Genomic DNA, 14,721 nt, shown 5'->3' with positions numbered 1-14,721 from the left:
GGAGAGGCTGAGGGCTCAGCCTGGAGAGGAGGAGGCTCAGGGGAGACCTTCTCACTCTCTGCAACCACCTGGCAGGAGGGGGAGCTGGGGGGGGTCGGGCTCTGCTTGAAGGCCACCAGCAGTAGGACAAAAGGGCACAGGCTCAAGCTGCCCCAGGGGAGGTTTAGGTTGGTATTAGGCAGAAATTTTTTACAGAGAGAATGATCAGACACTGGAAGGGGCTGCCCAGGGAGGGATGGAGTCCCTGTCCCTGGAGGTGTTTAAGGACAGACTGGATGTGGGATCAGTGCCATGGGCTGGGTGACAAGGTGGGGTTGGGTCACAGGTTGGACTCAATGATCTCAGAGGTCTTTCCAACCTTTCTCTGTGGTTCTGTTCTACAATATGACAACTGGGGACGAAGAGTGGCATAAACAGTTTTCTTTGTAACTGCATAAAATAAGGCAATTTTAATCATAGTATTAACCTTGTAGCACATTAGCCTTAATAATTTGTGTCAAAATGACACAAATGTCCTGCACAGGGCCAGGAGTTGGACTAGATGAGCCTGATGAATCCCTTCTAACTCAGCCTATTCTATGAAAGTTCAGTGGTTTACAGCTGTTACAGTAAATGCCATATACAGTTTGGACAGGAAAAAATAACTCTAAACACAGACAGATACTGCAAAACTGCAACGTGAAATTCTGCATTAGCTTCATTAAAAATACTTGCACCCAATACAAATTTTACATTGCTTTGGTTTTTAACTTCTTAACTCAGACTCTCCAGCACTTTAGAGGTCCTAGGCATATAAGAATATCACCATTCTTTAACAACATTTAAGTTTATTAAAATGCTTTGTTTAATGAATTAAAACAGAGCCTGTGGTATTTCAGATTATGCTGCCCAGAAAGGGGTCTTTTCAATGTTCTATAATCCATACATTTTGAACACATGAAACATCACAAAATAAAACATATGCACATATACTTTCAAAGACATTCAATATGAATACTGTATCTATAGTGCTTCACATTATACACCACTGATCTACCATCATGGAGGAGATCAAGCATTTGAGATCGAGTCACACAGTACTGAGGAAAGCAAGTGGCTTCTTCAATACTGGAGTTGTTTTAATCTAAAAAGGAAAAAGAAAAAGGAAAAGGTCACTCTGAACAGTAACATGCAACATTAAGAACATCTCATTACTTGAGCAGTCTCTTAAATCTTAGTTTAAGAGAGAGATCTGAGTATATGAGATAAAAACATTTTCTCAGTGATGTGAGACATGCAGATGTGAAGATTTCCAAGACAACTGCCTGTACAAAGAAGTCTGTTCTGTGCAAAATGCATAAACCCATATTCTAGCTATTCAGAAATCCAAGCAGTAGTTTGTTTTTTAATAAGAAAACACCAGGACATAACTGACTCTCAGTTGCAAAGGAATGGAAGGCACAGTCCATTCAAATGCCAGTCTTCCCACTGGCACACATCCATTCCACTGCACCCCTCGACCCCAACCACTTTGCCATGAGGTCAGATGGATCTATTTGAATTGAATCTTAGCAGACAACATTGCTTTCAATGTTTCCAGGTAAAGAGAAGTAGATAAAGTTATAAAAATATGAATCCCTACCTGCACTTGTTCAATTTGTAATTCCAATTCAAAATCCCATCCAAAAATATCAGTCATCTTTAATGACAATGTCCATTAACTAACAGGGCTCTGTATTTAGTGCCCTTTACCTTAAGAGGCCTCTATCCTAAAACTAATTACCCTGTAGATTAGGATGTCTAACATTTGTAATTTTTCCTCACCAAAGTGAGCAGCATTAAACAACTAATAAATTGATGTTTTAGTTACTCACTGCAAAATTTTCAAGTGTTTAAGTAACCTTTCTGTTTACCTTCTTAGAAGTTCTTTGGGTGACAAGCCTGTGGTATCCATATCACTGAGGCTGTCACTGCTCTCTGTAGTATCTGAGCTGCTGTCTTTTTCTGATTTTTTATTCTTGTGTTTTCCTTTGTTTTTCTGCTTCTTATGTTTCTTTTTCTGTAAAAAGAAGAGAAATAGTCCCTTATTTCCTTGTGAAAGACTTGGATTTTTCTGGATGTCAACAACAGAAAAAGTTTGACCAAAACAGAACAATTACCAGTGACTCTTTTCCACTACTCAGACTGAGCTAAAGAAAATATAAACCAAGACCCTTCATTTCATCTAAGCACTCAACTCCCTCTAAAACAGAAGTTTCATTACTATTATTTGTATATAAACCAAGAATTATAATGCAGTTCCCAGAACATGCCTGGCACCTCCAGCACACAACATTAACCCACCCACAGTATTGTGTCTGTAGCCACGTTGTATATATGGAAAAAGCAGCACCATAGTGGGATAACTTCCTGGTTTCAAAACACCCAGGAAATTCTGTTGCTTAAATTCTAGTCCCAGTACATGTATTTCCTGCAACCTGGCACAAATAATAATAAAATTCTGACTGGCAGATCAAAGAATCAACAGACTGTTTATTTAAATAAAATACCTTTTCTTTTTTGCGTTTATGTTCTTTCTTTGTCTTGTGTTTCTCTCTTGTTTTCCTATGCTTTTCTTTCCTACTAGGCCCAGGAAAGCTTGCTGGCACCACTGTTTGCTGTTGCCAAGCACCTAAAACACAAAGCAAATGAATGAACAGTTAAAAGAAGGACAAAAAAAGTAATTTGATTATTACATTCTGTATTACTTTTAACCTAACAGGATAGTTAAAACAAACAAACAAAACTCCTAAGCTTTAAAATGGAAATGAAATGTCTAAAAATCCTAACTGCAACATCCCTGTTGTAATTAAATGCCTTTGTGTTTAAACTGTGTCATTAAATGTGCAGAATTTACACTCTAAAAGCTCACAGAACCTACCAGAAGAAAAAGCTGGAGGCAACTTTGGTCCAAATTCCTCTGCTGCATCCAGTTCCTGCTTTGAAGCAGACAACGAGGAAGTGCCAGGATCAGCTGCAGCAGCCACACTCTCTATGAAAAAAGCCAAAGAATTCTATACTTGAAAGGAAAATAAGAAAACACTTTTTCTAGGAAGTGTAGAAGAAAGCTAAAGGAGGCTTTCTAAAAATCTTTAAGAAAGCAATCCTGTACCTCTGGATGCTCTGGCCAACTGGACAGTTGGAATTCTGAAACATGTCAATGTACTGTGGGGTTTTTTTCTCCTTTAAATCAAAGTTTGCCTTTCACACTACACAATTATTAATTAATCAGTGCATTTGTTTGCTTTTATTTTTTAATGCAGAAATATTTTTCCATTACTTAGAATGAATAAAAAACTCCACGAGATGCATAAAGTTAATAAAGGCTAAAAGTTAAATGTTAATAGAACCAATTGTGACAGGAAGTGAACAAAGTATTTCCATTTTAAGTATGCTCTAGCACTAGATGTTTTCTTCCCCCTCACTGTTTAACAAGCATATTCCACAGGGCACTTTGCTTGTAAAATCTACACAAGACAAATGGCAACATAAATAACACTATAACATGCAAGGCCTTATTCAGTCCTGTATTATTCATTTTCTACATGCCCAGCCCCACCAATTCCAGATGATCTGCACAAGAGTGCAGTCCTAGAGCATGTGATTCATAAGTTAACCTTTTACAAGGTATTTATTTTATGCTGCATAAAAATGAACATCCATTAGGTACTACCTTGTACATTAGAGGAAGAACTGTCTGGTTTATCAACTTGCTTGGTGGTTTCTGACTCTGTTACTGAAGTCGTTGGTTGCTGTTCCTCATCACTCTCTTCTTCAGAGGAAGATGATTTTTCATCTGAGGAACTCACAAAGATGGCCTTAAATAAATCCATGGGTGGTCGTTTGCTTTCTTCTTCCTGATCCTTTCCTTTGTTAGCTCCCTGCTAAACAGCAAGAACAAACTGCATTTCAACACTAAAGAAAGTAACAACCTCTCTCTGGTAAGGAACAGGTATTTACAGATATTTACAGATATCACAATAGCTGTGGAATACACAACCTGAGGAACCAAAACAGTAAAGATGTGAAATGCTGCAAAACTAAGCAAGTCTCCTGTAAATGGGAGTGCAGATTGTGCTACACAGTTGAAAACAGAATTTGTAATATTTGGGGATCTAATTCATTATTTCAAACTTCAATTATATAATACTAAATTTAAGCAAAAGGAAAATATCACCTTCCTCCCCAGAATATGCACCCTCCTCCATTCTGCCTGTGAGCAGAGTGAGGGCGACTGAATTCAGTTCCCAGTCTGCTGAACGACATTTTTTCTCCTCTTAAGCTGCTACTTCAAATACAGTCAAACCTGCTGTCCTTGTAAGCTGTAAACATTTTACATCTCAGAGTTATAACCTCAAAATTCTTCAAAGTACAATCTCATGCCTCTGCTCTTGAGTTGGCTCTTGAGCAAACTGCTCTGTATTAAATCAATTCATGTATTATCCAATCTTATTTCTGGGTTGTCAAGGTTCAAACCTTGTAAACTCACCTCAGTGGGAAGAGTTTCACTTGGCCCACTTGCACATTTTTCTGCTGCTGGCACTGGTGGCTGCTGCTGAACATCAGCTTTTGATCTAGCAAGACTAATGAATTCACTGATAGAATCTTTTTTCTCCTTTTCTTTATCTGACATATCCCACCTTGAAGGTTTCTTTGGTTCTAAAACATCCAAAACATTCAAATCAGTTGCATGCCAAATTATCCTGCATTTCACTGTCTGTTTGATTTTAAATTACTCTGCTTCTTCAGCTTGACATTTTTTAAATCTTTCCAATGAATATTCGACCCATAAAAATCTTCTAGGTAAAAGAAATTAGCATTATATCACTAACTTCGGTTTTGACGTCACAGAAGTTTTCTTTCAATTTCTTTATTTAGGGGTTTTAATTAAAAAAAGTTTTGGGTTTTTTTAATTAAAAAAAGATGCCTTTTCTGTACTATTATCTGGTTTATAGCTAAATTAATAAAGTAACAACAAACTTACTGTTGAGGCTGTTATTCTCTTGGCTTTGTTTGTTTGTTGCTTGAGTTGCAGACGTGGTGGGCTCAGGGACAGTTAAGAAATTAAACACAGAATACTTGTCTCTTTTCACTTTTGGTAAACCAACTATGGAAGAACTAGAGGGAAATAAAAATGTTTGTTGGTTATTGCTTTCAACACACAGGAGGCCTCAAATTATCTACAACGAGCTGAAACACCTACAGCAGTCCCTCAAATGCATGCTGTTTTGTCAGAGCTCACCATGTTCCACGATGCAAATAAAAATATTGGCAGTTCTGTACCACATTATGACACAAGAAGAAAACACCAAGCCAGATTTTCCATCAGCAAAGGAAAAACTGAGGATTTTCCAATATAAAAACATAAATATCAGTTATCTTACTCAGGGTACGGATCACGAACGTTAAATCTTTTACACAGCAGCTTATCAGGGTGCCATTCAAACTTGTCTCTTGTGAGTTTGCCAAACATCTTCATCTTCACAGCAGTTTCCTTATCATCAAGATCATTCTGAAAAAGTCAAACATTTACAGCTGCTAAATAAGTCACAACTTACTGAACTATTACTGTTCTAAGACTTAAAAGAGACAGAAACACAATATTTAAGTGCCGTTTAACAAATCACTATTCTGCATGCAGTGAGCGTTTTCAAAAGGTGGGCGACACCTTTGGATGTCTGAATGTCTGAACACCAAAAGCTGGTTCAACAGAAGGGCAACAAACCAGTGACAAATCTACAGAAGGGTTTGAAAGAAGGAGAAAGTCAGGGTTGAGGCAGCAGCTGCAGCTGCAGGGTATCCAGAAGAACAGCAGATACCTCTTGGTCTCGAGGAACTTCCACTTTGTCAACGTCATCTTCATACTTGGCCCGTGTGAACCTGGAGGAGAGGGTGGAACTGGAGGACCTGTAGAAGGCAGCTGCTCGGATGAACTCCTCCTGCTCCCTTCCCCGCTCCCATTCCGTCATATTTGGGTCTAAAAAACGCTCCAGTGCATCTGCTGTAAGGAGAGAAATGCCCAGCAGAGGTTACAGCTTATGAGCTCCAACACTGCTGAAACAGTAAGGTCATAAGCAAACATCCTTGCAAGTATTTAATGAGTATTTAGCTTAAGGACAGTATTAATCTCAACTGTGTTAATCCTTGATAAATGGAGGTAGTTTTTCAAGGTGGCATTTGCCAAATGCAAAACAGATATTTCAAATAATTTTGCTAGCAAACCTGACTCCTTAGTCACTGCCCTCTAAGGAATGTTCAGAATACTTAATGTGTTTAAAAACAAAAAGTATAATGCAAAGATTTATCAAATAATTAAAACACACAACAGAGTTGACCAAGGAGTAAGCCTGGTTAGGCTTTGGTAACTTTAAGGGGCTTTCTGGTATATAAAGTGCCCACTGATAAATACAGAGTTTGGACACAGGTTTTTATATAAACAATACAGACCCTGTTTACAGCAGCAGGTTCACTTCTCCCAGAAGGAAGAGGAAATAACACCAGCCAAGCAAACACTCTTACAGGAAAAGAGAACTTTAATCATTCCAGTTATTTAAATATTCCTGCACTTTCATCATTATTACTAAGGAGGCATTTACAGCCATAACAGAGTCATAACTGAGGGTACTCAATTTTACACAGGGAAAATCCCAGTCCTGAACAGAGGAACTTTGGGTTCAAAGCTCAAGTCATCTGTCCCACTGTGATAACCAGAGGAGGCTACTAACCAGGAAATGTTTTTTCATAGAATGAAAAGGACTATTTAAAAAAAGCCAAAACCCAAAAAAACAACCCACAACTAAAATAACAAACCCAGGTTTTCTATCTGTCACTATATGCTTTCCTCCATGACATTCTGCTGGTGCCCATTTTCTTCTTCTCCAATGGCCCCTTTGTACTTAAAAATTTGAAAAACAAACCAACCACTTTTTGGGTTTTTTTTTAATTTTAAGGCAATCTATATTCACAGGCTGCTGAGGAACTCCCTAGATCTGCTTCAGCTTTTTATGCCTTACAGAAAAATCACAGCACTGAAGAACTCACCTCAAGGCACTGTGGAATTCAGGAAGAGAACTCACAGTGGACATATAATGCATTGGAACCAAAAAAGGAAAGGGGGGGAAAAAAAAAGAAAATAATTAATCAAGAAATATTTTACCTTTTTCTCCTTGTTTAAGACTTTTCACAAAATTTTCATATCTTTTTTGTTTTTCTGGATTTCTTGCAAATGGTTTGAAGTCACTAGAACCAGCATTTGCCAACTGCCCTCCCAACAGCATTTGCCATTTGGGAGAAGCATCCTCTGGGGGGGCTGGCTGGAATCTGGTTTGTGGCTGCTGAGCCACTGGTTTTGCTTTCATTTGTTGTTCAGATGCTTGCTTCACTTCTTTGAGTCTTTCCCTGTCTTTCTCAGACAGATATTCCAAAACAGAAGGAGCTGGACCTAAAGTAGAAAAGAGCAGTAAAAGATAAACAGAAATGAGAAATTCCTAGAACTATTTCTTCCACCTTAGTGGAGGAAAAAGCCCTATCACTGTGGGTAAACATTCAGAGAAAATGCTCTTAAGCAGAAATAAAAAAATAAAATTGCAGAGATGACAGATAAAAATTTGGCCACTATTACATCTTTTATGCTATTTACCACATATTTACATATAACTTTATAAAGTTCACTATTGTAGACACAAACGTGAGGCACAGCTACATATTTGAATGTATTTCAGTGGAACCTCATTTTACAGAAAAAATCCTCAGAGCCTCCTACATTCATAAAAGCCCACAGGAAAACCCAACCAAGCACAACAAAACACAACCCAACACATACTTTTTGGTTTTAAAATATTTAAGTAAATGAAAATACAGCCAGCTATGCCAACAATTCAAGTGTTAAGATGAAACCAAGCACTGGAATGGTATTGCAGCTATGGGAACTAGATTTGGTATGTTTATATTAGAAAATAAGTGCTCAAGGCCAGTTTTTACTGCTACACAAACACAAGCAAAGGTGTGGTCACAGATCTCAGTACCTTTTAGCCCAGTCTCTCCCAGCAGCTCCCTCCTCTGAGCTGCATCCAGAGCATGCCTGCCCTGCTGTGCTGGATCACTCCCGAGCTTCCCGCTGGATTCCTCCAATGCCTTCTGCAAATGGGAGTTTTCTTTGCCAGCTGCTATCACAGGTCGAAAGTAATGAACTGGTCTGTAATTTCGGGGTAGGTGAGGTGGTGGGTAAACCTTTGGGGCCACAGAACAAAAAATGCCACTCAGAGAGAGAGAGACGACTTTGTATTTAACACTTACGAACGTGCTTCAGAAAAAGGCGGCGCAGTCTAAAATTCCTCCACTTACATCCTAAAAATTCCTCCACTTACATCCTAAAAATTCCTCCACTTACATCCTAAAAATTCCTCCACTTACATCCTAAAAATTCCTCCACTTACATCCTAAAAATTCCTCCACTTACATCCTAAAAATTCCTCCACTTACATCCTAAAAATTCCTCCACTTACATCCTAAAAATTCCTCCACTTACATCCTAAAAATGCCTCAATTTACATACTACAAGCTACCCATTCTTTTAGACCCAGTCAGTAAGCAGCATTGTAATACAAACTCTGGGAACAAACATTGACAATATGTAATGACTATGAAAGAAGAGGAAAACAAGCACATCAAGCAACAAAAAGCTTAACAAGAGTCTTAATTTGCACTGTTTTTGTTTGAGAAAATGCTCTTGGTATTGCTTTTTTTTGGTTTGTTTTTTTTTTTAAACTAAAGTCACTTGATTTAATCAATTAATTGTACTACTGAGTACTTGTGTGCTTACTGTATTTTCCCCCATATTCTTCACTTAGGCTGTTACTTCAAAGGTTATCCCTGTGCTCCCTGTACAGTCCAATTTCATACACCACACAAATATTCCTCCTTAGAAAGAGGACCATGTCATACAGTTCTGTCTGTCATCCTAATTTATGTGAATATATATGGCATAAATGATACAAACCTGAGAACAGGACTAACAAATAAACTTGTCACCAAAACAGCAAGGTGGACAAAGCACGAGGCCTGATTTTTACAGAGAACTGAATGTTACATCTGAAAGGTCCAGGAGCAGAAGATGCAATTTTTTTATTTTGAAGTCAAATGAAACCATTCCCCCAACTTTATGGCAAATAACAGTACATAGTGTGGGAGGCATTTGTTCAAAGCCAGCGCCACAGACAAAGTTTTAAATTCCTGAAGGAGTCTGACAGATTTTAGGTTTCTATTGAACAGCCCCCAATGCTATAATTTTGCTCACTCATCAGTCTTTACTGCTGATCAGAACACTCATTTCTAAGAACAGAAAAAACACAGAGCAGCAGTAAAGTCCACACAGCTCACATGACAATTTCTTCATGTTATTCTTAATACAAAAAATATCATTATTTGCTTACCTTGATTGGAATTGATGATTTTGATGCCAAGGAAAAACCATCCAAGATTTTGCCTATATATTTAAATTCTCTTTCAGGCCCTACAAAGTGACCACAGAGTTGGTAAATATTTAAACATGTATGTTAGGCAAAAAGGTTTTTTTTTTTTCTGAATATTTTCCATTTGTCATGATTTGTTACAGGACATAATTGTAGTTCTTTGTCTTCACTGCCTTTCATTTAAAATTAAGGGATTCTGGATTGGTATTATACAGCTAAAAAACCACTACCAGTGACTGCTGGGAGGTGAACATGGCTTGTAGTGAAGCCACTGTGAACAGCTCACACCATCAGTGTCATTAATGTGCACAATAAATGTGAGCAGACACTCCAGAAATCACTACAGTATTTCAAGCACTTACAAGTTGGAGCAGAACCAAAGTGGTATCAAAATAAAACTTACAAAAATTATTTGAAATACAAAAGTACCACTAAAAAAAAAAATTCCCTTTGCAATTATGGGGTCATATTTTGTAAACACTGCTCACAGTCACTTATTTCCTGCAGTGGGACTGAATTCTGCACCCCAGAAAGCAGCAGATGTTTTGACAATATAATCTGGGGGTTTAACCAACACTGGGTTTAGTGGAGGACTTCTGAAATTATTTCTGTATTTGGACACTAAAATACAGAAGGAAGACTAGTTGAAGTTTCAGGTATCAAGGCTGAAAACTAAAATATCTGGCAAACAGAGACTACATTATGCTATTTTTTCCCCCAAATTACACTAGGTGTTTAGACAGACCCACAGTTCTCACTTTTTTTGGATTTATACTGCTTTGGTGCTGTCCAGCCATACAAGCCATCTCCAGGTTCCTCATCTTTTAGAACTGTATCATACTTTGACAGTGTGTCTGTTGCATAAATATCATCGTCTTCTTCCTCTAAAGCTCCCACACCAAAAGCCTAAAATACATTTTAAATACAAATGAAAGCTCAGAAATGTACAAATACTTTAAAGTCACATATCAGAACACACCCACATATATATCTACTCATCTGTATAAAATGTAGAGTATATATATACAGGAGGAGGGCAGCAGACTAATTCCACAAAATAACATTTGCAATCTGTCTAAGACCAGGTTAAGTTCTCAAAAGGGAAAGAAAAGATTGTCAGTTGGCATGGAAATTAAGCAAGGAGAATTCCCAGAAATGTAAACTGACCGTGCTTCTAGATAAGAACTACAAATAGCATGGAGCAACACAAAACCTCTCGAGCTAACAGATACAGCGTTACTGAAAGTAAAACAGACCAAAAAATGTAAACTAAAAACATACCGAATATAAACTTTCTCTAACCAAAGTAACACAAGACTTTTCTCCATCCAGCTACTCAGAGTCAGGTATTTTGTATAGTTGTCTTTAACAATATTGATAAGTGAAGGCATTTGAAAGTCCTAAGGATTTTTCCACATCTTCAAAACAAGTTTTAAAGAAATCCTACTGTCAAGCCACATTTAAGATTTCTTACAATAACCCTGCAATGACAAGGAGCTTTTCACTTAAAAAAAACCCCAAATTTATTTATATTTTACTGCACTAATAATAAAATGCATTAAAAATTGTCCTTACCTGACCTGTAATACCCAGTTTTCTTCCTTTACTATGTCTCAGATCCCCAAGTAAATTACTTGTCTCTTCAGAACCACCTGTGAAAAGATTCAGGTGTTCTCTTCCAGATACACCAAACAAAGCTTGTGAGGGATCCAAACCCTTATAGCCAAGTCCATGGACATTCTCTTTTGGAGTCAAATCAACAGGCATTACATCTTTTGGGGCAAAGGTCACATTCTCTGGCTGGTATTCATCCTCTTCCTCCTTGTACAAAATAAAAGTTTACAGGAGCAAATACGATTAAAAGTGCTGTATGTTGAGCTGTTACACCATTCAGTTAACATGAGCCTGGGAAAGTCTGCAATTCCTAAATTATATATGAACTACACCTGCTTAAGAAGAAATTTAGTTACACTAAAAGCTTTCTTCACATTAAGCACAGTACGTATGAATGCTTTTAAGAAGACCTGAAACTACATTTTAAAATACTTTCAAAGACATTAAAGAAGTTACAGGAGTTTTTTACTGTGTTAACACACATTCTTACATAAATCAACAAACAACTTTTGCTTGTTTAATACCTCAGAACCCTCAGACAGTCCAGGTGGTAAGGCACAACCATATATTTTCACTGTAGGATCTGTAAGAGACATCAGAGCATCATATTAAATTAATAAAAGAAGGTTTTAAAATTAACTTTCTAATCTGTCTGTGAATGTTAACTTTCTACTAAGGAGCTCAGGAACTTCACTGAACTTACCAGGTTTCTGCCTGCATGGCTTTCTTTTGACTCGTGGTCCAATTCCTTGTCCTTCTTTCCAGCCCATTTTTCGTAACAGTTCAACCCCAACTGTTATTCTAAGAAGAAAACAAAAGGAAACAAACCCCCAAATTACTTCAAATAACACTTTTACTATTTATTGATCAACCAGGTACATATATAACATTTGAACTTCTGCTTTTATACCCCAGCTAAAATCAAATCTGAATGTATCAACATTTTCACACACCCTGCATCCCAGTTGTAAATGTTTACCTGGAACAGGTCTGCACATTCAAAACACAAATCCAGGTGGAGGCCACTTAGAAAGTGCAACACTGCAGATCTTCCAGTCTCTTTTGCAGACTACTGTGGTCAAAAGTTACTTTTCTAACCAACACAACACTTCCAAGTAAAAGGAATTGTTTGGCTAATCTTTATGTAAATTCACTTACTTAGAGGGTCCTATTAAATCATCAAATGCAGTGGTTCCTGGAATGGCAGCAACTACTCCTGCAATCTGTCTGGCTTTCTCTTTTATTCTGTCTTTAGTTTTGGATGCAAAATCATCTGTGGTTGTAATATCTTTTGGTGCTATCCCAAATTCACTAAGATCCTGGAAAATACACACAAAATGCAAAAAGAAAATTAAACACCCCTCAAATTCCTACTTACTGTAATACTAAAGGAAAGGGATATGACCTCCATATTGGTTAATTTTCTTCAGTCATTTATACAGTTGTCTTTTGAATAACTTTGAATAGACATGTTTTAAACAGCTTTAGAAGTGTTTGCCTTTTCTGACAAAGTGAAAGGGTTGAGTTCTGGTTTTATTTTTTAATATTGACATTACAGGAGCTTCTTAAGTGAACCTATGAAACAGTCTTTATGACCTAGCACCATAACACTGCATACAAGAAGTACTTTCAAAGTTACTTCAATTTTTGCTATTTAAGTTCTTCAGAAAACTTTACTGCCTGAAAAAACTGCTGTCATGAAAACTATTTACTAAAGTTTTTTATTCCTTTCCAAATTTACCTCTTCATCCATGAAGTCTTCTGGCCCAAGAATGGTTCTGTCTGCTCTCTTCTGCCGTGATGAGACAAAAGCTGAGGGTGTCCATCCTTTAAAGAAGGTAAATATTTAAGTAAGGTACTTAAGGCAGCACAGCATTTGAAAACAATTCAAACATTTCAACCTTACACCTTAAAGATACACCAAAGGAACATTTGTAAAATTGCAGTCCAAAAACTCAAGAGGAAATAACTTCAGCAACGCTGTTCCAGCTATTTACAGTGTAAGGAACAGCAGGGGAAAACAAATGCTTAACAACAGTTAGTTTGTTTTTACTAACATCAAACTCAAGTACTCAATTTAATGCTTCCCAGAAGACAGAAAAACATCCAACCTTCCTTTGTGCCAACGGTGTTAAAGTAACCAGCAGAAAAGCCCCCAGTAAAGGCTCCGTGGAAACGCTGATATCGCCCCTTCGCATCTTTAACAGTCTGTTCTTGCAGAGGAACTGGCTTTTTAATTCGTTCACCTACAACCAAATACATCAGAGAATCAGACACAACACTGCATGAAGAAGAGACCCTCCACTCCCACCAGAAGCCATTTCTTCCTTGCAAGTAAGAACTGGATCAAACAGTGGCCACCCTGAAGTAGAAAGCATCAGTTTACATCTATTTCCACCCCACTGTAACTATTTGCATACACTGCTGATGCACACTGTTAAAGGAAAAGCACTGTGTTCACATCAAACCCCTGAACTCTGATAAAATTCCGAGAACAATGGTCTTTTCCTGTGAAAGGACACTTTTAGTTTTTAGGTACGCAAGACCCCTGAGAAGATTTCATCACTTCAGGAACTGCTTGAGAAATTACACACCAGATGTGTCCAAAACTGAAATGAACCACAAAAGCTATAGGCTTTGACGAGAACATTTACACCTTTTAAGCAGTATTTCTTGCATAAAGCGGCACAGACTTGGGACTCGCAGCCATAGTTAGTCTTTGGACTAGTGAATATACGAATATAAAAGGTGAATATGCGAATATAAGTGTAGGACGATCACATTAGCATAACTGCGTGCACTTGAAGTGTTACACTTGACCTCTATTTTCTTCTCTTTTTTTTGAGGCTTAAGGAAAGGACAGCACGAAAGGCTGGCCCCCAGTTCCACGCAGAGCAGGGACAGCCCAGCCCAGCCCCGCACAGCCGCTGTGGTGCCCGCCGGGCCTTTCCCCGCTCCGTCCCCAGGCCGAGCCAGACCTTTCTGCAGGCCAGCACGGCTGCCGCGGCAGGGGGAGGAAGAGGGAGCAGGGGGAGGAAGAGGAGGAAGAGAAGGCAGGGGAGGCAGGGGAGGAAGGGGAGGGGGGTCTGCGCGGGGCCCACACGCCACAGCTCCCACAGCCAAGGCCGCAGGACCTCCGGCCGCGAACCGGCCCGGGCGGCGCGGGCCCTGCGGGACAGCAGCGCTTCCCGCGGGGTCGCTCCGCAGCGCTCGCCACAAGGCCCGGAGGGGCAGGGAGGGTCCTTACCCTCCTGCAGGGGCTGCAGCGCGGCTCCGTAGCTCACCAGGTCCTCCTCCTCCTCGCTGTCGCTGCCCGCCGCCATCTTGCCCGACGGTGGCCGCGCGGGGCACGGCGGCGTCACGGGCGGGGGGCGGAGCCACCGGGAACACCGGGAATCCCATCCCGGGAACACCGGGAACACCGGGAATCCCATCCCGGGAACACCGGGAACACTGGGAACCCCATCCCGGGAATCCCATCCCGGGAACACCGGGAACACCGGGAACACCATCCCGGGAACACCGGGAACACCGGGAATCCCATTCCCGAGAACTCCAACCAGGGATTCCCATCCCCGGGAACCGCCTTCGGGAACCCCAGCCAGGGATCCCCATCCCC

At 39.4% G+C, this 14,721-nt stretch overlaps 1 protein-coding gene across 2 annotated transcripts; it reads right to left on the bottom strand.

The window, feature by feature from the left end:
- Positions 1-1,023: 1,023 nt before the first annotated feature.
- Positions 1,024-14,469, bottom strand: GPATCH1 (G-patch domain containing 1). 2 transcript variants are annotated; one of them, XM_064671271.1, is made up of 20 exons: positions 14,350-14,469; positions 13,214-13,348; positions 12,844-12,929; positions 12,261-12,421; positions 11,806-11,903; positions 11,627-11,685; positions 11,064-11,309; positions 10,247-10,394; positions 9,450-9,529; positions 8,043-8,247; positions 7,175-7,459; positions 5,838-6,019; positions 5,403-5,530; positions 5,003-5,136; positions 4,508-4,677; positions 3,692-3,902; positions 2,900-3,010; positions 2,529-2,650; positions 1,893-2,038; positions 1,024-1,123 (listed from the first exon to the last, which is right to left on the bottom strand). In XM_064671271.1, exons 1-20 carry the CDS (start codon positions 14,423-14,425, stop codon positions 1,102-1,104), a joined length of 2,805 nt encoding a protein of 934 aa, XP_064527341.1. In that variant the 5' UTR covers positions 14,426-14,469; the 3' UTR covers positions 1,024-1,101. The 2 variants fall into 2 exon arrangements, with proteins under 2 accessions (XP_064527341.1, XP_064527342.1); XM_064671272.1 differs by having other exon boundaries at positions 3,692-3,899.
- Between the last annotated feature and the right edge of the window lie 252 nt (positions 14,470-14,721).

The sequence above is a fragment of the Pseudopipra pipra genome, chromosome 14 (genome assembly GCF_036250125.1).
Source record: "Pseudopipra pipra isolate bDixPip1 chromosome 14, bDixPip1.hap1, whole genome shotgun sequence".
Classification (NCBI taxonomy): domain Eukaryota; kingdom Metazoa; phylum Chordata; class Aves; order Passeriformes; family Pipridae; genus Pseudopipra; species Pseudopipra pipra.
The sequence above is the reverse complement of the archived record's forward strand: the minus strand, read 5'-3'. Positions and strand labels throughout refer to the sequence as shown.